At 34.9% G+C, this 24,400-nt stretch overlaps 1 protein-coding gene across 4 annotated transcripts in view; it reads left to right on the top strand.

The window, feature by feature from the left end:
• The window catches only part of UBR1 (ubiquitin protein ligase E3 component n-recognin 1), a 78,270-nt gene that overhangs the window by 34,531 nt on the left and 19,339 nt on the right, over positions 1-24,400 (top strand). For all 4 annotated transcript variants that reach the window (XM_037393545.1, XM_037393546.1, XM_037393544.1 and 1 more), the window contains exons 16-34: positions 845-906; positions 1,130-1,240; positions 2,168-2,233; positions 2,398-2,499; positions 3,125-3,188; positions 3,672-3,796; positions 4,707-4,759; positions 5,743-5,845; positions 6,359-6,407; positions 8,410-8,564; positions 9,520-9,619; positions 11,311-11,420; positions 12,691-12,783; positions 14,346-14,527; positions 15,682-15,887; positions 19,217-19,310; positions 21,766-21,918; positions 22,387-22,484; positions 23,133-23,226. In XM_037393545.1, coding sequence (XP_037249442.1) covers positions 845-906; positions 1,130-1,240; positions 2,168-2,233; positions 2,398-2,499; positions 3,125-3,188; positions 3,672-3,796; positions 4,707-4,759; positions 5,743-5,845; positions 6,359-6,407; positions 8,410-8,564; positions 9,520-9,619; positions 11,311-11,420; positions 12,691-12,783; positions 14,346-14,527; positions 15,682-15,887; positions 19,217-19,310; positions 21,766-21,918; positions 22,387-22,484; positions 23,133-23,226 — 2,020 coding nt within the window. The remainder of the gene's footprint in view (positions 1-844; positions 907-1,129; positions 1,241-2,167; positions 2,234-2,397; positions 2,500-3,124; positions 3,189-3,671; positions 3,797-4,706; positions 4,760-5,742; positions 5,846-6,358; positions 6,408-8,409; positions 8,565-9,519; positions 9,620-11,310; positions 11,421-12,690; positions 12,784-14,345; positions 14,528-15,681; positions 15,888-19,216; positions 19,311-21,765; positions 21,919-22,386; positions 22,485-23,132; positions 23,227-24,400) is intronic.

The following is a 24,400-nucleotide window of genomic DNA, read 5'->3' as shown; positions in this document are numbered from 1 at the left end:
TGATCAGGCAACGCTGTTCCCCACATGTCCCACTAAAGGAAGGTTTTCCTCAAAAAAAAAAAAAAAAAAAAAAAAAAAAAATTGCCATGGAAGTTGGAGGTCATTTTTTAAACAGGAGAGAGATAAGAAAGTCAGATGAGAAGGAAAAAGTTCCATGTTTTAATGAGATCTTCAGTTTTCTCTGGACTATTTCTATTTATGTTACTGTGTTTCTGTTTCTACCTGTTCTGCCTAAATGAATGTTCATTATTACTGTATCTCAAATCTGTTTTCCTGCTACCTGTATCTTAGGACTGTTAAAATGCTCCTCCTAAAAGACATATGTTTGTAGCATGCCAGGACAGATTTCCAGTCCGTATTCAATGGTTTACAGCAGTGGGGGATCGCTGCTTTTTGTAGAATACAAATGAAATCATACGCTATTATTAAGCTGTATATTCTTTATCACATCATTTGATGCCAGGATACCATCTGTTAAGCCTTGTAATCCTGAAATTCAGTTATTACTGACATATGATTTAGATGTGAAATGAAAATTTTGCTAGTACTACTTAGCATCTCAATTTAAATAGTTTTAATGGATTCATTAAATGAATAGATTTATTCATAAAATAATGGATTGTAAGATGGGTAAGAACTGTTGTCATAATGTAATAGATCTTCTATCTTAAAATAAAAAGAAAAAGAAAATTAAAAAGCAAGTCACAAGTCTTTCCTACATAAACAACTTTTTTTCTGTAATTCTCTGGGTTGTAGATGATTTAGCTAACATTTAGAATGGGTTGGAGGAGAAACTTTACTAATTTTGATTTATTTTCTGGTTTTCTTCCTGTTGGTTTTGTAGGTCTTCACGTACGATTAAGCAAGACTGGAACCATCTCAAGACTGCATGAGTTTGTTTCTCCTGTAAGTTGGCTTCTTCCCTCCCTTCCTTCCCCCCAGCCCCCGAGTGTTTGTGATTTATACTCTGGGAATGAGAAATCCTAAAATTTTATCCTGTAATTTTCATGGCACACACACAAGTTAATTAGCAACTGTCAGTATGTCTTTGTTCATTAGGACTTACACTTTAAAAATCACTGACAGACTCATTATTGCTTGATTTTTCTTTTCCTTTTTTAAATTTTAGGAAGAATTTCAAGTGGAATTGCTAGTAGAATATCCTTTGCGATGTCTTGTCTTGGTTGCTCAGGTTTCTGCAGAGATGTGGAGAAGGAATGGGCTCTCACTGATAAGCCAGGTATTCTTATAATTTTCAGTAGTGAATTGGTCAGTCCTGTTGATGTATGCAAGTGTTTCTCAGTAATGCTCCCAGTGGTGGTTTCATCCGGTGCATAAAAAGGTCATGGGGGTCATTCTCACACTGAATAGAAAGGTTTCTAGGTCGGAGTTTAGATGACTTGGTTTTATTTCCAGCTTTATCAGTGGCTTGTCTCCCCATATTACACAAATATTTTCATCTCTCTTATGACTCTTTCTGACTCTGTGAAATGGTGTTTGTTACTGACATCTACTGGTAAACTACTTGCAGATCTTAGGAAGAAATCACTGCATAAATACTGTTAGTACTGTTGCTTATAAGAAAATGTTAGAAGAATCTCTCAGTTTATGGTAGTCATATGCAAAAGTTAAATCGATGTAAACTCATACTAAACTTTTCAGTGCAATATAACTGGATATAACAAACATTTTATAATACTTGCGGGCTTTTTTGTTGCAAGAGTGAAGGTAAAAGGAAGAGTCTGCCCTAAAGTACTTGTATTTTGCCTGCTTTGGCTTCACTTGTTTTTTTCTTTTGGCAGAAGTTCTCTGAGTTTCCCTTTCACAGGACCCTTTGCTGCAATCAAAGTAAATACTGCTACCCCCCTGTAGAGTTGTATCTCTGACAACTGGGGTACGAGAAGGAGGATATTTTGACTTTAATCAGTAGCAGCCATTAGAATTATGTTGTCTTGGGTGGCGGTATGAAAAAGTACAGCATAGACTTTCTCTGGATAAGTGAAAAAACATTTTTAACTTCCATCGAAGTACATATTTGTTTTGAAAGAAGCATGAGACTTTGCCTTAATAGAGGTGCTGTACAGTTTAAAAAAGCTTCAGTCATTAATCGGTATGCATTTGATAGTGTATTACTTCTCTACTTCAATTTTGTTTTCCTCTTTCTCAGGTATTCTATTATCAAGATGTTAAATGCAGAGAAGAGATGTATGATAAAGACATCATCATGCTCCAGGTATAATGTTCTGAATTGTTGCTTGCTTGACTCAAAATTGTCATGGAATTCCTTTGAACTAGATTTGTATGACTGTAAACATTTTTCTTGGTAAAGTATTTTTCATAATTAATGAAGAACTGTAGTAGTAACTGATATTAATATTAGTTTGGGTTTTTTGATAGATAGGTGCATCCCTTATGGATCCAAACCAGTTCCTCCTGCTGATATTGCAGAGATATGAGCTTGCTGATGCTTTCAAAAAGATCAAGCCCACCAAAGATCAGGTAAGTGCCAAGTGTTTCTGCTGATTAATTTTTTTGCTTTGAATTTACGGAACATTAATAAGAAAAACTAGCTACTGGTGATAACTGCATTTTTATGACCACACTAAAAGTCAGTCAACACAGGATCTAGTTGTTAGATAACTGATTTGAAATCAGAATTTGTAGGAGTTAATTTTAAATTAACAGGTTTTGCCCTCTTTGACCTTTATTTCATAGGGCATCTACCAAATTCCATGTAAATTACTTAGCTATAAAATTTCTATGTCTCTTAAGCCATATTATGTATTCTTGCTTTGGCTGGAAGTTCCTTGGATTGTTGTGCTACTTCTTGAGGCTTGAACTTTCATAAAATCCTTTATCTGGGATACTCTTTTAGCTGTCACTTCTTTTCCTGCGTGTGAATCTTGCAGTTCCATTGTGGAATAGTATTTCCTCTACAAGCACAGACATTTTCCCAACTTGTTAGAATGGAGTTTTCTTCTTACATTATGGTGCTTTGGCAAAGTAGTGCATCTGAAGGCTGAGCTCCGTGTTGTTTGATGGATTTTCCTGCTTGGTGTTGTTCGTTTGGTTGGTTTTTTGGTGTTTGTTTTGCTTTTTTAAATGATTTCTCTAACTCTTGTAGGATTTGATCAAACAATGTAATGTGTTAATAGAAGAGATGCTACAGATTCTCATCTACGTTGTGGGTAAGTTTCATTTCTCTCTGTTGAAGTATTGGGTTATTACAGTTTGACAAAATAGGCTTAATGACTTTGTTTAACATAGGTGGTATGGAGAGCAGTATGCCTATTTTAAATAGATTGTTCAGTAACACAAGTATTTGTCAGCCAGAATCAATAGGGGTTGCATAGTGAAAAAAGCTGTTAAGTAACTTCATAATTGACTATTAAAGTAGCATAAGAAGAGATAACTCCCATGTCGACCGATTTTCTTAGGAAGCTAGGCTAAAAAACATTTTTCTTCTCAAGACATTTGGGGTTAGGTTTCTGGCAAATGCAAGCTTTAACTATGAAATACCTCAGCAATAGCATTACCTCTGGTTAGGTTTCTGGCAAATGCAAGCTTATACTATGAAATACCTCAGCAATAGCATTACCTCTAAGCAGAATTCAGAATTGCTTTGTAACTGTCATGTTTGCTGTTCTTCTCCTTTTGATTCACTCTGGTAGGGGAAAGATATGTGCCTGGAGTGAGTAATGTGACAAAAGAAGATGTTATTATGAGAGAAATTATCCATCTGTTATGTATTGAACCAATGGCTCACAGTGCAATTACCAAGTCCTTGCCTGAAAATGTGAGTCCTGGTTTATTTTTTTCCTGTTAATTTACTTTTTCTTGTTTTATGTCTTTTTCTTCTTTAGCTTCCATATCTTTATATGGAAGCATTTTATTTCTGTTATAAAGCTCAGTTGTTGGTTTCAGAATTACAAAATGGCATGACAAAGGGTCTTACACACCTTACTGATTTAAAGGTAGATGTCATAGATTTGAGTATGGTACAATCTGAAAAGGCTTGTATGGAGATTGTGGGTTTTGATGAAGAGGTAGAATTTTTTAGGATATTCAGCTGTAGTTCTCCTAGATTGAAAAAGAAAAGTTTAAAAATTATTTTCTCTTTTGGCCCTGTAGGACCATGCAGTTGGATTCCACTCTGCCCTGTGTACCATCAATAAATTTGATCCTGTAATTTTGATCACTTAAACCTGTACAGATCCATTGGAAGTCAAATATTCTACAGGTCTATTTGAAAGCACGGATTTTCCTGCCATTATATTCCAACTTTTCAAAATTCAAGCAAAGGAGAGGGATGTGGATTAGGTTTTATAACCTGTGCAAGTTTTCAGGCCTGGCAATCGATGCAAACCCCCCTCAGTTTTATTGTAAATTAAATAGCCTGGAATACTGTTTTAAAAGACTAAAACTCTGTTTTCCCCTTCATTGAGGTTGGGTAAGACACGGCTTTGTTTCTGGAGATCACTCTTACAAATGAAATTTTACATGATTAAATGATAGTATTCTCTTTGACATGTTACAAGGAAGTACCAATTATGAATATCTGCTTTCTGAATAACAGTGGGCAAAATATATTAATTCATGAATTAGAGAACTGATCTAAATCTGTATGTCTATTTTTGTTACACCTAGCATAATACTGAAGATATTTGAATCATTATGTATTTATCCCAAACTAAATTTTTTACCAGGAGAACAATGAAACTGGCTTGGAGAAAGTAATTGATAAAGTGGCTACATTTAAGTAAGTTTTTAATATTGTTTTATAAGTCTTGAACATGAAATAATTCTGTTACATTATATGGGTTAAACAAACTGCACTGCACAGTATCTGTTCAGCTAATATTTGCTGTCTTGGAAATACGTATGCTTTCAAATATACATAGGAAAGAAAAGCTTATGGAATATCCAAACCTGCTGCTGCTCTCTTTTTGCCCTTGTCAGTCTTCAAATTCAGCTTGAGGGAGTCTCAGGAGTTTAGTAACCTCAAATCCTAGTGGGCAAGTCTTAAAAAGTTAATTTTGTGTCAAAGGTGGCTGGAACTGTAACAGGTCATTGTACCTTTGACAGTCCCCACCTAATCATTGGTTTAGAAGTTAATTAGTTGCTAACTTGCTGTAACTTTCAGATGGGAGTTATTTTTTTTTTAATATATATAGAACAACCGATTGTAGCAGTTGAGAAAAAGTAGTTCAAATGTCTGCTATTTTTGTCACAAAAATGTCTTTTAATTATTTTAGTATACCTTATTTGAAATTTCATGTGTCGCTTGTGTGTGTTTAATCAAGGGCAGCTATAGGTGTAAGTGGGAATTTTGCTTTGGGAATTGTATGGAAGGTTCAAAAAAATCTCACTAGCTGGAAAGTTCATATTACTTGTTTTGTATCTTGGTTAAAAAAGTAATTTTCTTTTTACAGTAACATCCAATGTCTGAAATTCTAAGCCATGAAGTTAAAAAGAATTTACCTGTCAGAGGCTATGTGGTGTGCTGTAGCTGGTGTAGACTAGAAACATTTTGCTTTTGGGTAGGATTTACAGAAGTAAGCAGTCTTGAAAGACTGATTGCTGTACTCACTCTGTGCTTTTAAGTTAATGAAGCAACCATCACTATTCCATTTCTTACTAGCACTTCCTTAGAGAATAAATTGTGTCACTGGTGTGTTTACATTTAAATATGTGCTGAACATAAATTATTAATCTGTATATCATGAAATATTTCTCTGTAAGGAAACCAGGTGTGTCTGGCCATGGAGTTTATGAACTGAAAGATGAGTGCTTGAAGGAATTCAATATGTTCTTTTATCACTATACTAAGACCCAGCACAGCAAGGTGAGCAGTGTCAGATTCACTCTCAAAGGTTAAAAAATAGTACATATCAACATCTAAAGAAGTTTGTTCAATCAAAGGAATTAATGGTGTTTAAAGAAACTGATTCAGTAAAGAGCATATGCAGCTAACTTCAAAACCAAACCTCTAATGAAGTTCAAATTGTTAATACAAATTCATGTGGGTGGTTTGCATTAGTGTTGTCACTAAAGTGACTTCTGTGTTAACTCTGTTAACTGTTTATGCTAAAGAACAAAGTATGATATCTCTTTGAACTGGAAAACCCCAAATTTATCTTTTGTAATTCATGCTGAGGAAGCAAGTATGTCCAATTGTTTTATATCTGCTACTAATTGAAATAAAATGCAGTGTTGTTAAACAGATTTCAGACAAGATTCTAGTTAAATGACCAAGTATTGATTATGTATCTTCCCACATTTCCAGTTTAGGATTTCTAATTGCTTCATTCTGTACTTCTGTAGAAGTACTGATGTAACAACACTACTTTTTCTGTAGGCTGAGCATACACAAAAGAAAAGAAGAAAACAAGAAAACAGAGATGAAGGTAAAAATTTGAAACTGATGACTCAACAAATGTGATAAGTCAGTAGTGTATGTAGTTGTGCATATAAAATGAGCTGTGGGAAATGTGACTTAATTGTGGATAGTTGAGTTCATATTGTTCGTTGTGATGTGTAGTAATTGTAATTAATTAACTGCTGTTAGCTTTTATCTTCCCCCACCCCCCCTTTTTTTTTTTAACAAAGATAGAGATTTTGGAATTTTTAGTTTAATTTCCATGTAGACAAACATGGCATAGTATCCATTGACAAAATTAACATCTTGAAGTTTCTATGGAGGAGTAACTAGGAGGCAAAAGTTTATTTTTAGTTAGTGCAGTGTTGAGACATAATAATGTCATGTAGAGAAGGCTGCCACAGGAACTAGTGCTCGTATCCATTCTGTAAGTAGCTTGAGACTTAGGTTTTATAAATCAAAATTTTATTTTTTAGAAGCTACAAATACGTGTAACAGTAAACCCCCGTGTTTCTGTCGTAACACAAGTATGTTTTCCTTTTGAGTTTACTGTTACCTATTTAAGTCATGAGCATTAATTGAGTTGATTTGAGGAAGACTTTGTAAGCTGAATGAATAAGTACAGTGAACAATTTAATAAAATCAGCTATCACCTGCTTTTTTAAGTTGCAACAGATAAAAGTATTTTTCTTTTCCCAGATTGCCCTTCCAGTTGAATACCTTAATCTTTACTTCCTAATCTGAAGTATATTTTGATTTTTGTGTACTATCAGGGGAACTACAGCATTTCATACCCAAGATGACTAAAATTCATTCTGAGTAAATTTTATTTGCTTTGGGTTCCTTTCACTTGAAAAAATGGAACTGAAGAAGAATTAATTGGTATTGTCATTTAGGAGGGACACAAATAAATCAGGAATCAGATTCTCTTTGGAAAAAAATGTAATTTCCCTCGGTTTAAAGTAACTCGGAATATGACAGCTGGAAAAAAAAAAAGGGAAAAAATATCTCTGGATTACTTTTGGTTTCTTTCTCCACTTCTTGTTTTATACAGTTGTCACGTTTTCATTAGTAACTTTTCAATGTTCTGCAACGTCCGTCCCCCCCCTTCACTTCAGCAGCTCTAAAATGTTAGCAAGGATGTTTATTTTGTGGAACTTTAAATGCAAATACTGTGTCAGAAACTCACATTCATGTAATCAGTCAGTACAGCTCCAAAATACAAAGATAACTTTATATTAATGTGTGTTCCCCTGAGGCTACCCGTTTTGTTGCTTATACTTTGTGCATATGCTTTTGTGTAGCTGTGTTGTCTTTGTCAGTAAGTTTTTATAATTCATTTAGTCTAAATTGTCAAAAGATTGATGGTTTCAGAGACACTGTGTTCATAGAAGTTTTCAGAAAAGAGGCATCCAGGTACCAAGAGAAGGCTTAAGTCAATGCTTCCAGTTAGGGAAAGGTTGCAGCATTAATTGAGCTGCTGTTAGTAGCTGCCAAGATTCTAGGTGGCTTCTGGGTGAGATACCACATCACACAGTTTCAATATTAGCTCAGAAAATGTACTTAGAAATTATCGGGATGGCCCAGTAGCAGGAAGAATTTAAACATCCAGCCACATTAAGCATGGGACACTGTAATGTGAGACATCACACTCTGGAAGATCCACTGCTCACTGTTCTTTAACTACTTAAAAACTTGATATCTGATGCAAAACACAAACACTATGTTTATTAGTGATACATAAATAAGGCAGTGTAAAAAATTAAATATTTGCATTTACAGATAAAATTAAACACTTCTGATCGATTGTTTAGCTTAGCTTGCATGTGTTTTATAAGAACTTACTAAAAGTACTTAGTTTTGCTAAAGATAAAAGCTGACTTAGGCAAACAATTGTGTTTGAGCGTGGTTTTATTAATTTAAAAGTCCATTTGTCCTTTCACTGGGATACGTGTGTTTGCTCTCTGCTTTTTGCCTGCAACCTTTGAGGTGCCAGTTTGTTAATATATTTGCGCATGTCTGTTTTCTAGCATTGCCACCACCACCTCCTCCAGACTTCTGTCCTGCATTCAGCAATGTGGTGAGGATTCTGAACTGTGATGTTATGATGCACATACTGCGGACTGTTCTTCAGAGAGCAGTAGAACTGGAGACCCACTTGTGGACCGAGGCTATGATCCAAATGGTATGGTTGGCTTTGGTCTTCTTCCTATGGTCATTCCTGTGTTGACCATGTTTGCTTATGATGAGATCAAAATGTGTAAAGATGAACTTTAAATTGGAATGGTAAGAACTTACTTTTTGTCCCCAAACATCTTTTCATAAATGTTACCAAGAAAGAAAATATTTCTAATTATTTACCTCCACTGTAAAATAGATAAGTGAAATGCAATAATATCTAAATTGGGAATATTCTTCAGTTTTCTACTTTGCTTTCCCCTCTGTGTTGCCTCGTCACTGAAGCTGTTTCAATACGTAATTCTCCTTACTTCATCTTTTTCTTGAAACTTCGTATGCAAATAAGTAACCCTTTAATCACCTTAAAAAAATAGGAGTTGCTTCATCTTGTAAGCTGCAGAGTCTCCAAATAAGTAAATGTCTTCGGGGCCTTAGCCATGAAATAATAAAATTTTGGAAGTATTTAGACATTGGATTTTACCACAGTGACTTTATGCTTTAAGAAAAAAGGAATTACTGATGTTGTGAAGTTCTTTTTGTGGGTGCTTTTTTTTGTTTTGTTTTTTTAAGTATTTATAGGATTAGGACCTGAAGTTACAAACTGATTGAATTAATCAGTTCTGTTAATTAAAGTGTCTAGATTATTTAATCACTTTGACTTACCTGCTAATCGTTGGATTATGGAAATAACCAAAGATTTTGCTGATAAGAATTTATTACAAGATTCATATGTTACTAATGTAAAGCGTGTGCAAATTTATTAGGTTTAGTGCAAGTAATATGCAGGAAAATTATATTGTGAGTTGTGATTTCACTGTCCACGTACAATCTCAGCACTTTTTCTCATTTCTATGTTTTGTCATGGATATAATCAGCATATAGTACAGAACTATACTAAACATATTAATTTTATATGCTGTTTTTCCAGACATCTAACAGTGAATGATACTTACTTTTTTTAGGTGCTTCATCTCCTTTCTTTAGGGTTATTAGAAGAGAAGCAGCAGTTACAGAAGTCTCCAGAAGAGGAAGTAACCTTTGATTTTTATCACAAAGCAACACGTATGTTTCATTTTCTTTAAAAGAGCGAAGTATATTAGGCAAAGGTGATTTTGTGAGGACAAAAATAGAGTAGAAGAAAGTGTTTGGTGATTTTTAGATAGAAAGGATTTACTTTTTGCTGTAGAATTAAAACATGATAAAATAAGTATTTTAAATAATGAAGAAACCATGTTTGGACTAGCTTCCTGTTTTCTTGGTTGCCAGATATGTTGAAAAGAGGGTGTGCTTCTCTTTCTGGAAGAGAAAAGGAAAAGTAATAGTAGTGTTACATAACTGAAAGTGGTTCTTCCTTGACAAGAACATGATTGAAATGGGAGCTAAGAACTTGAGAAATGACAGTGGATTTAAGTGAACTGTCACCATCTTTTTTACTCCTGAGCTGTACAATTACTGATTTACCTGCAAGTTAGTTTTTTACTATGGTACTGGTAATAGAAGCAAAAGTTAGTGGCTGTGAAGCCACTTGAATACTTTTTTTCTTTCTTTACTTTTCCAAATCCCTACAGAGCACTTCGTAATCTTACATTCGAGACTAGTGAGTGTGAGCTGGAATCTACATTTTCCAAATAATCTTATCTAGAGTTTCTGCTTCACTGTGTAAGAATAAATAATAAAGATTCCATTATCAAGCTAGACATAATTGTCACTTCAGAGGTGAAACAGAGATGAGGAATGTGAAGTAAAATTATAGAATCATAGGATTACGTAGATTGAAAAAGACCTTTAAGGTCATAGTCCAATCATTAACCTAGTACTGGCAAGTCCACCACTAAGCACCACATTTGTGTTGTAAGCACCGCATTTACACTTGTTTTAAATACCTCCTAGGTAAATAAATACATAAAGCTGCTGAACTGCCTTTCTTTAGTTTTTCAAAAATGTTGTGTAAACAGGTGTTACTGAGTTTGAAAAGCACTCCCATTTCACTTTTTTATTTTTGATTTTTTTCTTACTGTTGAGCAACAAGAATTGTTATCGTCACACTGAATGTATTTCTGTTTAAGAAGCTTCATGTCGACTACAGGAATACACTAAAAGGAATTACAATTGAGACATTACAGAATTGTTTGCCAGCTTTAGTTTTGCATAACCAGACAAACAAAAGCCCCGTTTATACATAAGGCATGCAAAAATAATCAGTATTTTTGTAAGAAAACTCTTATTGAGAAGTGATTTAAAACTCCAATGCTATTTAAATGTTTGTCTCTCTTCTAAAAACATGCAAATTAATTTCAAATGGGAAGTGCTGCAAAAGAAATGCAATGGCAGAGAATGGTGTCAATTTTAAATCATGTTAGAGAATGGCCTAGGTGTGAAGAAGCAAATAATTACTGTAATTATAATATTTTTTGTGATAGAAATAGACTTGTGCACTGAGCTGTTAGCAAACTTATGTAAACTATAACATCTTTACAACTTCTATTTGAAGCAAAAGGCAATTTTGGTTTTGTCTGTACTTCTGGAAGGAGCAAAAATGATTGATCTACGAGGGGTGAAGAAGGATTATACTATGTTTAAGTGAAATAAACAGATGAAATTAAAACAGAAATGTAACTACACAGATTGTATTCATGTTTGTATTACGTAATTAGCAATGTTTTAAGGCATTTCCATAGTTACAAATACATTGAAATGCTGAGGTTTTTTCCCCTCAAGACCCATGCTTTTCTGTTGTTCTTTACTTTGTAAAGGAATGGGAAGCTCAGCCTTGAATGCTGTGAACGTGTTAATGCTTTTGGAAAAATTAAAGAGAGTTCCTCAGTTAGAGGCACAGAAGGACACAGTCAATTGGATACTGCAGGTACACAAGGGGGGAGATAGGAATGATCTCGGTTTAGTAATTTAGGAAACTTTCATTGAAGAAGCGATGATTCCTGCACATAACCCAGTGTTTACAGCTGCAGTGATTTCTTGAGAAGCTTAATCTGATGGAACATTTTTTCCCCAGATGAGATGGTCTATTGAATACTGTGTTAATGTGTCCATTTTACTTGCTATTGCTACTTTCAAGTATTGGGTCAATTTTTGCTTAGACAACTCATTCCGGTAATGATATTTTTAATGCATAAACTTTATTCCTCATATGCTGCAAAATAACAGCAAGTGATAAGTAAAACTTACATTAATTGGGAAAGCATTTTAGAGGCTGCTTGTAGTAAGACTTGAGTCATGTGGATGTGACTAATGGCCACATTGTACGTTTGGCCTGTGGATTTTTTCCATCCAACTGCTTGCCATTACCCAGTAAGAGAAGGGAAAAACCTCTGGAGCTGTGACACCTTCTCCAGTGTAGGAGGCTGCTGCTTCTGCTTAGCAGTAATACTGCTGTGCTGTTGCATTTTGGGCTTCCTGGTTTAGGTGGCAAATGTAGAAGACGGTGCTCTTGGAAAAGAGAGTAAGAATCCATAGTAGGGTTCCAAAATTATCCTCAGCTACTAACATTGGACTGCCCTCGTACATTAGGGAGGCAGGTTTGAAAATTTTTTTGGAGAAGTTATTCCTCTAAAATTCTAAGGGCAAAAGTAAAAGTGTACTAAGTACATGTAATTTTTTAATTATATGTATAGTAAATGTAGGATATTTAATATTACCCAGACTTCAAGATGCTTGTTAAAGATAGCTGGAGAAAGTAGTAAATTAAAATTGAAGGCTCAGTTTTAGCTAATTGGACACATGCTAGAAAGCTTTCTTGATGTTCCAGATGTATAGGTGTTTGCATGATTTCAGTGACGATTTCCATGAGGTGATCCACATCTCACCTATTTGAAATAAGCTAGCAGCCTCTATCCATGTTTCTAATGTATGGAATCTTCAGCTGTTTAGCAGAATTAGTGCCAGAAGACTGAAAAATTGGGAAGAATTATACTTCCCTTCACATTGAGCAGTGCTCGTCAGGTTTAGGATACAGACACAGCAGTGTTACAGGATGCACATTACGGTCTGTTAGACGTTTTTGTTATTTAGGAGTATGGCAGTTGGCTTCATCCATATCAAAATCTGAAAATAATGTGAAACAAAGTATCAGGATCTTTAATCAGTTTTATTTTTAACATCTAAGTTTCTATTCCTAGATGTTTGAGACAGTGAAAAGAATGAGAGAAAAATCCAGTGTGACAACAGTAGTAGCAGCTACATCAGGCTCAGAAGTTACAAAAGGTGATGAGGTAATAACAAAAAAACCATGTTCTATGGAAGCCTTGCATTTAATGTTTTGAATGGCTGTTTTCAAAAAGTTGCCTAAATTTATTGCTACCTTAAATGACAGTTTTATAAATATTAATTTCTGATACATTGCCTAAAAATAGGATTAATAATTTTAATAATTGAAATTTACGCTAAGCACGTTTCATGGAATTATCAACAGCTAATGTGGTTTTGGTTGTACTTCCAAATTAAGTGAAACAACGGAGGGGGGTGAAGAAGTAATTTGTGTTAATTTCTCTCTATCTTTGTGATTTGACCACCTTTTCTATGATGTTTACATGGTGCAATAATTAGAAATACAAATCCACTTAAAATGATGTCTTGTATGTGACCTATGAAGAGGTTGATCTGCTTTGCTTTGATTGTATAAAGATGTCAAGCTTAGGTGATTATTCTGTCTTTTTATCAGTCTCTACACACTTCCCTCAAAATAACTTCCGAATCCAGTGGCCAGATTACAGAGTGAAATGGAGATTTCAAAGATTACTGCAGTCCCATGAATTCCTTTTTTGTTTGTTTAAATTGGCAGTTGAATAGAAAAGAAGAATCCAGTTACCCTTAGGCAGTGTACAAAGACAAGCCAGTTTGCTCTTGCACATTCTGTTTGGCAACAGCTCACTGGCAAACAATTTCTTGGCTAGTCATTGCATGCATAGCTCTAAACTTATCAAGCATCCGCCGTGTTTCTTTTTTTAGAAAGGTGTCCTGTGATATCTAGTAAGGTAAGGGAACAAAATACAAAAGTCAGTAAGAAATGAGACACAGTTCCACTACTTGTGGAACAATTTGTTGTTTCCTCAAAAAGTAATACCACTGTGAATGGCAGCAATGTGTATAACGCTGAATTGTCTCTAAGTAATTGAATAATTAGAGTTAGGTTATGTATGTTTTAATTCTGTGGGTTTTGAATTCTGCATTTCCAGAGCATATAAATACTTTGTTTATAGTTTTTGAAAACATGGTAGGTGAGGAAATACTGGAAGAAGAGTTTCCCAGTCTACAATAAAGAAGAATAGGGGGAAAATACAATCTTCAGATGCATAAAATGCTGACACAAAAATGTAGGAACGTTCTTCGTGTCGTGCATAGTTCAAGATAAATTTTTCTTGAATTCCTGCAAAGGAGGTACTGAATACTCAGTAGGGGCTTGGCTTATGGGGAGAATAACACAACACTGGAGGAGGCTTGTGATGTTACCTTACTGAAGTTTCTTAAGAACGGACAAGCACCTAATTGAAGTGGATCAGGTATTATTGATCCTGTCTTTGGGCAAGGGATAGTACTAGTGATCTTTTGTGGAACGCTCAAAATCTTTCCTCTAAGTTAATGGACCTAGTCAACATTTAAGATTTTTGTTTTACATTTTTCAGACAGCAGTTAACTTTCTTTTTTATCATTAAAGCGTGTCAGTTAAGGAATTTCTCAGTGGTTAGAATGCATATAGTTGGGGAAAGAGTCTTCTAATTTTCTGATGTTCTCTGTTGTGTGTGATTTCTTTATTCTCTTTTATTGTAAAACCCAGAGTACTCAGGACAAAGAGAAAGCTGAGCGGAAGAGAAAGGCAGAAGCAGCTAGGTTGCACCGTCAGAAGATAATGGCCCAGATGTCTGCGCTACAGAGGAATTTCATTGAAACCCATAAGCTCCTGTACGAAAACACACTAGAGGCACAGGGGAAAGAAGATGCAATTATGGAGGAAGAAAGGTGAGAAACAACAGAAATCCAGAGTTCCCATGGGAAGAGTTCGTTATCTTCTACATATGTTCATTACGCTACCTTAAAATTCTGAAAGTACATTCAAGGGACAGATTGTGTCATCCCAGTCAGCAAACTTGTATCTCTATTTACTTCTAAGTAATCTTCCATTACAGAATTATATATAAATATATGTAAACTAGCATGTATATGCTAATGTAAGAACAGCGGACTCATTTGTGGAGCAGCATAAGATAAACAAGAAAATTCATTATTTCTTCAAATGATGGATCATCTCATCGTTTAACATTTGAAAAATTATGTTAGAAAGCTGCAGAGTTGACAACACTGTAATTTTGGAGGTGACTGTCTAACTTTCATGAATATTTAAGTGTTAGATTTGGAAAGAATATAAAAGCCCATATGCCTTAAGGTTAAGTTGCAACAAAGAAAATGTTTCTTGTAGCTCGAGTCACTGGTATTTCTGTTCACTAGTTTCTAAAATCTGATTTCACACTGAAAACTTTTGGTTTATATTGTTTGTAATTCTGTTGTTATGGGTTGCTCCTGTTGTAGAGATGCTGCAACAATATACCTAATACAACTCACAATTTTGGTCATCTTGGGGCTGCACAAAACTAATCAGGAAGATAGAGATCTGTTGTCAAAAAAGTACACTTCTGTGTGCTTTGATTTTTAATCATTTTCTGTAAATCATTGTTGAACTCTGGAATAAGGAATATTTAAAAAAAATATGTGGAAGCGTATTGTGTGTCAAACCACTGAATTAAGGTAGTGGCATTCATTTCCAGTATATTTTCTTTAAGAATGGGGAACAATTTTAACGTATCTGTAAGATTAAAATATATTTAATCTGATCTACATTAAATACAGCTTCGTGACTTTCCTACTGTATGAAAACCATTTCATTGTGTTTTTCTGTTTCAGCTGGCTTTTACTTTCTGTTTTTAAAGAATACTGCATTTTAGGGAGGATTGAGGTGTTTCTTCATTGTTTGGTCATCATTTGGTTTTGTAAAGCACTTCGGTGTAAAACTAGGAATGTTAGCAGTGTACAACATATTTAGATGCCTGGAAGAAGTAGTTTGCTTGGAAAAAGCCATCTGGTTATTTTGTATCTCTGTGTCACTTATGGTCTTACAGCATGTCTTCGGCAATTGACTACTCAAGGATTGCTTTGGGTCCCAAACGAGGTCCATCTGTTGCTGAGAAAGAAGTTCTGACCTGTATTCTTTGTCAGGAGGAGCAGGAAGTAAAGTTGGAAAGTGCTGCCATGGTATTATCTGCCTGTGTCCAGAAATCAACTGCCTTAACTCAGAATAGGAGCAGAATTCTTGAACTCTCAGGGGGTATGCAATTTTTCTTCTTCTAGACTACAAGCAGCTCTGTACCTAGAGGTCATACCCCTTGAAACTCATTAAAGTCTGTACTCTGTCAGATCGCTAAATGGCTTACAAAAAAAACGGTGAAAATTTTGAAATTGTTATAAAATCCATGCTTTAAAACAGGGGTCCTCAAACTACAGCACACGGGCTGGATATGGCCCCCCAGGGTCTTCAATCTGGCCCCCGGTATTTACAGACACACACACACACCCGCCGGGGGTTGGTGGGGGAAACCAAGCAGCCGCAGATGGCTGCCTGCCACTTCATCCAAGCGCCGGCCCCCTGCTTAAAAAGTTTGAGGACCCCTGCTTTAAAACTTAAAAATGAGAAATACATAAAGATTTTCATTTGTCCCTGGGAAATCAGAAATTGCTTTAATCTAACAAGAAGATTTAATAAAATTTAAAAGATTTGGTAGTAAATGTCACTCTGGAAAAAATCCAAGAATGTTAAGTTCTGTTTATTCAAGCACAGCAACAAATTTTCCCAATATGGAGGAAATGTATGAACATTATCGGAGGCCAATATGGCAGCCCCAGGAGGGTTTGGGTTTTGTATTGTTTCCATGGTTGTTTTTTTGTTGTAGGTTAGTTTTTTGGTTTGATTTGAATTTTGGTTTAGTTTGGTTTTGGGTGTGTGTGGGGTTTTTTTTTTTCATGTCCAGAAAGTAATAAAAACATCAACATAATAAAAATACAGAAAAGTGTAAGCAAGAATCATGAATAAATAAAAAAAAATACAAGAAAATAATAAAAACTAATGAGTTACAGTTGCATAATAGCATATTGGTAGCAGGAAGCATGAATAAAAACCAAAAATTTTTCATAAGTAACAGCTGCTTAAACATGAGAAAGATTTTGATCAGTTACTCAAGGGGAAGAAAGTAAAGTAAATAGAAGGAAAAGGGAAAAGTATACACTGATTTTTTTTTTGCTCTTTTTTTGAAAAAGCTTAATTAATAATAATTAAGGATCAGATGCAGGATTAATTTTAACAAGAGAGAAATACAGACCAGAATAGGATAAGAAAAGTTGAAATGATATATAGGTAACTTCAGCATATTCATCTTGGCAATTATTAAAGTAATACTGAAAGTTTTATCAGAACCATTGTCTTCAGTGTAATCTTCAATTATTTTTTAAAATCATAGTAGATAGTTGACATCTCAGAAAGCTAGTAAGGGCAAACAAGTATTTGTCTAAAAAACCCACCAAAAAACCAGAAGTGAAATGAGAAAGTTCTGAGAATTTGCGTGTGCCATCCAGCCTGGATGCCAAGTATGTTGGATGATAGTAATTATTTCTTATATTGTCCTATAAACTAAAAATAAAGACAGACAATAAAGCAGTAAGAATTGTCAAAAATGAATTTGTCAAGAAAGGAGCTTAGTAAGCCACCTGAATTCTTTGACCAGGATGACTGGTTTTGTGGGTAAGGAGAAGGTAAACTAATCTATTCTCATTAGATTTTTTGGCTCTGTCCTACTTGATATACAGGCTGGGCAAATGTTGTTTAGGTGTCATCACCCCAAGGTGGCTACATTACATCATAAAACTAGTAGTTCGATTCAAGCACGCTATAATACTAAATAAAAGTTAGTGGTCATTTTTCCCTGTAAATTGGATTATATTTATTTTAACACAGAAAAAAATGGAATAGCTGTTACCTATTAAATAATGAATATGCAGTCTCTGTGTATCTGCCCATATATTATTATAAAGCTGAGTCAATAATTGTTTCAAATCCTGCTTATTCAAGCTAACTAATATATAAGGAATAAGCATGTAGCGTTGAAAGATATTTTTTCAGTGACACTACTGTCTAGCAAATGGTTTTAAATTCTGTGTTCGTGTAGTTCAGAAGTGCACTCATGAATGTTATCAAAAAAACTCTAAAGAAAAGGGAGGGTCAGCATTGTTTTTTATTTCTCTAGGGCTGTAGGGTAGTACCCTGTGCTCTGTCATGCTTGCAGACCTTTACCAAGTTGTGTCACTTGATAAGGTGTTTTGTGTTTCCTCTTCTGGGTCATTAAAAAATACTAAATTGTCCTAGACCCAGGACAGACTCATACAGAATCCAGTTTGATCCATTTTTCTTTTTAACAGTGACTGATAATGGCAATTTTGAGCCAGCTGTATAGACTTTTTATCTAGGCCATCTACTAACTGCATCCTTTTTTTTCCCCCCTTCCTTTTTTCTGTGGTACTCTGAAGTACAAATTAAATCCTATGCTCCTGTAGTCAGATACACTTGTAAGCTTTCTGCAGCGACATGTTGGGCTATTGAAGGAATGAAGGAAGAATTGAAGAAATGAAGTTCCTTTTCCTAAGTCCACTTCTGGATATTACTCATAGCACTTACTCTCTGCTGCGTGGTCCTCTGCAGCTCGTCAGTTAGAAGTAGGCCTGTAAGAGCTTTTGTTCTTTCAAGATCTAAGTAAGTGGGAAAATGCTTGTTCCCACAGCAGAAGTGCAGATAGTGACAAATTAGTGTTATACCGATGTTCATTTTCTTGTTTCGGTCTCCATTTAATTTAAAGCAGCTTCAGCTGCTGTCAAATAGAATTATATTATCAGTGCAATTTGGATGCTATGTGGTTTTTTTTAAAATTACTTATTTTTGTTTTCATTGTGTCAAATTCAGGTGTATCTGTTCCAAATCATGAACAGTGCACCAGGTGAGATTGGGAGGACTACTGTTGTTCAGCTCAGCATTATTTAGGTATCTTTTAAGGGGAAAATGGAATTTCACTTCAAGTGCATATGCAGCACAAAGACACCATTACATTCTCATAATGTTTTTGCTGTTAAGAATTCTGCAAGAATTTTTGCATATTAGTAAATATTAGTAAAAAATAGACTTGGCTTTGTTATTCACCAGTGCTCATTAGCTGTAGGAATGCCTACTCTTTCTTGTCCTTAGTAGTTTTATTTTTTTTCATTTAAAAATACAGCAATGAATACATTAAAAACTGCAGTGATAGAGAATCCATCCACAGAGCTATTCCAGTACTGAAGAACTCTTTTTTTTTTTTTTTTTTTTTTTGACCAATTTGCTATTTGTCATCTCTTCATTTGTAATTAGTGGAAAGCCTTCAGTAGTTAAAGTGGGCTTTGTCTCTTGACTACTTTGCTGGAGTATTGGTCTGGAAAAGCTAGCCAAAAGGGATTTTAATGTGCAAACTGCAGGAAAATAAAATCCGAAGGCTTATGTTCAGTGCTCATATCTGTTCGTACCGATGGGAAGTTACGTTACTGTTCTTTAAGTAATTTCTTTCTGCTGCATCTTTCTAGATACACTAGATCCTCTCTTCATGCACCCTGACTTACCTTGTGGGACTCACACAGGAAGCTGTGGTCATGTGATGCACGCAGCCTGCTGGCAGAAGTAAGGATGTATCTTTGCAGCCTTTTAATGTTTTTTTTGTATTAATTTATTTTCCAAAACATATAAGTGAATGCTAAAAGCACAGTACAGTAAGTGGAGATGTAATTAAGGAATCAGAACTATTTGTACTCATCAAAAATGAAATATGGCACAAGAGAAGTTTTGACTTGAAGAAAATCATCATCAAAGTTTTTAGTGCTTTCTATGACCCAAAGAAGAATCTCTAAGGACTTATGAATTTATGCAACTAAAACCAATGGAGTAAAATTGGTCAAGGATAAGAAATCGTATGTAGTAGGCTTATTTTTAACAATCCAATGAGAACCAGTAGAAATCTTCCAGGTGAGCTTTCTATAGCAACAGTACTTTGAAAGTCCGTCACCAGGTCAGTACTTAAAAGATGCAGCTGACTTACTCCACTGAGTCTTTAGATGAGAATCCAGCATTCAGAACAGAATATGAATGGTTAAATCTCTCAATATTTGTTCCCCACCCCTCCTCTGTCAGTGAACAAACCCTTACTATAAAAAGTAAGAGGGAAGAGTTGATGCAGTACTTAAAAACTTTAAGCAATTGATCTAGTGATTTCTGTTGTTGATGGGAGCCCACAGTTTAGACCAGATGTGTTGGATTAGAATGAAACCTGAAATATTAAAAGATGGAGTTACTTAGCCTGCAGAATATAGTCAGCCTGGTTGCAGCTACATTTGTAGGATTATGGACATCAGAACTAATGCTCTCAGCATTTGACTCCACAAAGGTCTGGCAAGTCTAAACAAGATAAATAGTGGGAAATAATAATAGAAATAATCCCACTGAAACATTATCAACAGATAAAGATAGTTGGGTCATGCAATTGCAAGCTACATTGTATTGTTATATGATATAAACAGTCTCTTGAGGTTTGTTGTTTGTGTTTGTGCCATTTTACTTCAAAAAAAAAAATCTGACTAAACTTCTAGTGCTTATTATTACTTTCCTATAAATATGTGTCTATATTTTTTTTTAACAATACAACATGAGTACAAAATAAATAGGTGCACACACTTCAAATGATACGGAAGTATGTTCCTTGAGTATAATACATCTGCTCTTGGCAGATCCATCTACATCTGCATAGATCTAAGTAGTGCAACATTGGAGCTCAGTTCCCTTGCTCTTTTTAAGAAAAGATGACTTGCTGTATGGGTGTATGGGATTAAAATGGACAACAGGCTCTTCTCATACGGGATGGCACAGAAGGTTTGAGTATAGTCTTTTATTTATTACATAACAGACATTCTAACTTACTAATATTCCTCCAAACAATACCTGCCACACCTTTCTAGAGTATCTGTGCAGCCTAAAAATACAGCAGAATACTCTCTAGAACAGTACAAGTTCAAATGAACTGAGTATCTTTGTAGTTGCCATGTAGCAGGAAGAGGAGTTGCTTGCAAAAACATAGTTGTTTGTGGTGAAGTAAATGTATGCTTTCGTTGATTGTAACAGAGTACTATCCTAAATATTCTGTAATCTCAAGAACTTCTGCAGATGCCCCTGCTGCACGCACACTTTCTCTTTACTATATAAGTGGGATTTTATTTTTTTCACTTAAGATGTAAAATTTAAAGAAAAAAATAATCTAGCTACCTACCTTAGTACAGAAGTTAGATTATTTCCTATCTGTCTTTTAAGATACTACATACCCAGTCTGAACATGAGTACTGAATTTAGTTGCTTGTCTCCGGGCAAGATGATCTGAATGTTGCATTTTTTTTGTTCCTAATAATACCGCTGAGACATTAATGAAATTTGAAGGCTTACTGAATCCACTGAGACGGCAAAACTATAATGAAATCTGTATAAAGATCACAATTGTTTTCTTAGTTTCCTTTTGAGTTTAAAATAGCTCAACTGTGGTATTGTAATATAAATTATCTTCTCTGTTAAAAGAAGGCTACAGTTTCATTGTCTAGTCATGAGGCTCAGTCATTGACATTAATAGCTGGTTATTCATTCATGCAATGTTGCCAGTAGTTTTTCCTAAAATTAAATAAAAACATGTACAATCCCTGTTTAAAACTTACTGTATGAGTTGCATATGAGAGATAGTAGGTACAGAGTTTCATTGTGTTGTTGAAGATGTTGAGAGAAGGGTAGAAAATCTAAAGACTGCTTGTCTGTAAAAATGTTAATGACATTTAGAAGGATCTTAAAAGCAAGGAGAAGTTGCCATCATTTTTGCATGACTGGTATACCATGCATTTTTGCATGAGTTCATCCATGTATTCAAAGGTTTTATTTTATTTTCACATCCAAGCACATGAAAGAATTATAAATCAAAGGAAAAGACTTGTTTGTTGGCTTGGATAGGTATTTGCTAGATAATAACACTTTTAATTATTTGAATGTTTGTTTTCATGTTACATTTGTGCCATTTCACTTTCTAGTAATTTCCTTTTCAATGTTGTAGGTACTTTGAAGCCATGCAGCTAAACTTTCGACAACGTCTGCATGTTGAACAGATATTTGACTTGGAGAATGGAGAGTATCTTTGTCCACTTTGCAAATCTCTGTGCAATACTGTGATTCCTATCGTTCCATTGCAGGCTCAGAAAATTAACAGGTGAATTATACCAGATTGCATAGCCTTTAAATTAAAAACAACCTACCTCCCCCCCAAACAAACAAACAAAATTAAAAATTACTTCGAGGCTGATTGGCTTTTCAAATTTTTGGAAAGAAAGCTTGGGCTGACCTTCCTAATCTGTGTAAAAGACTACATATCTCCTTATTGACTATTCAGCCAAATGTACTGCTTCTGGTAGTAAAGTGGGTGTTTTTAATATGTATTTAAAAAGTAGCATTTTTGGAGTGGCTAGTTTTTGGAGCTGATATCAAATGAGGAAGTACAGAGATCTATCTAGTATTTAGCCTAACACTTCATTTTGCACTGTTTGCTTAAAATTTACAAAGCCAGCAAAACTGCAAATACTGAGTTAATGTCTTTTGATCTAAATCTGTCTTCAGTTTTTGAAGATATGGTGTTTCTTTGAGTGTTAAAGTAAAACCTGCTTTCTGTTTCTGTTTTCAGTGAGGATGCAGAGGCAGTAGCTCAAATTCTGTCCCTGGCTAGGTGGATGGAGATTATCATAGTCAGGATATCAGGCTACAGTGTGAAAAATGCCAAAGGTTTGTTACCTTAATTTTGAAGCTATTCTGTGGGATTTCTAATATGCTAGTACATGTTTTAACTAATACCAAGATGAAACTTCAAAGACTACATTTTGCTATCAATGAAGACAGTATCAAATAAAGCTGGGGATAAAGTCACAGCCCTTTCTGAGCTGATGTCTTGGTTTCACAGTGCCCTCACCAATTTTCTAGTTTCTGTTAAATCCTTTCCATCTTTCCTGTAGAACAAAATTATGTACACTTGGAGAGGACAGCCACCAACTAACAATCAGAGTTAAACTTTTGTGTTGACTTTGGTAAAAAAAGAGAAAAAATAAATTTAAAAGGTCAAAATAAAAATATGTATGAATGTTTAGAAAACAGAAAGTACAAAGAATCAACATATTCCTTTGACTCCTGTAATGCAGGAAAGTTCTTTTTCCTCACCAGTAAAGCACTACTTTTAATCCTCATATTTCTGGGAATAGAAGAAAATGTTACTTAAGGATGAGGGTTAGAAGGCAGTCTGGCTGGTGAGGTCTGTTTACAATTATTTTCAAACCAGTTTAAAATAAAAAGATGTCTCACTTCTGTTAGACTGCAGTATAAACTGTAGCAACTTCTTTGTTTTTTAATGTGGATGTAATTTTTTTTTTTTCCTGGAAGGAGAGAAACAAAATCTTCCAGCTTTCACCAGCAAGGGAATGGGGAACTCTGCTTTGGAATTCCATTCCATCCTTAGTTTTGGAGTTCAGTCTTCGTAAGTGTTACTGGAAGTGCTCTCTGCATTATGCTAATTCTCCCTAAAATGACCTAGATAGGCTTCAGGATTTGTATTGAAGGAAAGGCATATGATTTGCTTGGTCTGAATATGGGCTTACTTAAACTCTTCCTTTAGCATTCACTGAATATCAGATATATACAGCTCTAGATGGACCGCTTGGTCAAATCCAGTCTGGTAGTTCTTACATTGCTGGCAAAAAGCTAGGAGTCTGGAATCTTCTAATCCATAGTTCCAATTATTTGGGTCACTTCCTGTGCCTCTAGGCAAGTTTTATTTAATGTCTGTTTGCCTTAATTTTCCTGCTAGATGTCAGTTTCAGGGATAGATTTCACTTGGGTTTGGATGCAATAATGTAACATAGGTTAGTCAAAGGAATAGGGCTGTGTTGTCCTGTTTCTATCCCAGTGGGCAAAAGCACTCATCCACTAAACCAGAATGAATTAATAGATAGTTTTCAAGTCTGTTATCTTTTTAGATCATACTAGAAGTACTCTGCTTCTGACTGACATCATAGTTACGCAAAGTACTTGGAAATATCTGCTATTTGTAAAATGGTCATCAGAAAGTTGAATCAAATTCTTTCTTGGTAACTGGTCTCCGTGGAAAAAAATTATAGTTTTCCTTTAAACGGTGTGGCATTTAAGTATGAGCCTGGCTAAACCCCAGACTTCATAGTACAGTTGTTTTGGCTGTAGAGATTTGGAGAATTAATATGAATATTAAATATTTCTGTTTAGAAGTTCTGTGAATGATTTTGGAAAAACACAAGCCATTAAACCTGTACGTGTTTTTGCCTAGGCATTTTTCTGATATAACTGCATTTACGTAAACTAACCCAATGTCAGTTGAAAAGATAGGAAACGTTAAAAAATGTGTTTTAAAACACGTTTGAAATGTCTTTCTTCCCATTTCTGGTGCCTTATGAGATGGGATACATATTCTCTCCAGCACTTATAATTATACTCTTATTCGCATCTGGTTTTTTCGTTGTATTTTACATGGTTAAAATGTTTATATTTTTTGAATGCAGGTTATAATACAGTATATAGAAATAGACTCCTTCTAACCTGACAGCTCTTAATCTCTCAATTTGTAGAGCCTGTCATGTCAAGGTACTTGTTTACTACTGGAAACTAGTGATTTTTGTCAC

This window comes from Falco rusticolus, chromosome 7, assembly GCF_015220075.1.
Source record: "Falco rusticolus isolate bFalRus1 chromosome 7, bFalRus1.pri, whole genome shotgun sequence".
NCBI classification, from domain to species: domain Eukaryota; kingdom Metazoa; phylum Chordata; class Aves; order Falconiformes; family Falconidae; genus Falco; species Falco rusticolus.
This window is presented reverse-complemented; position numbering and strand designations above follow the sequence as displayed.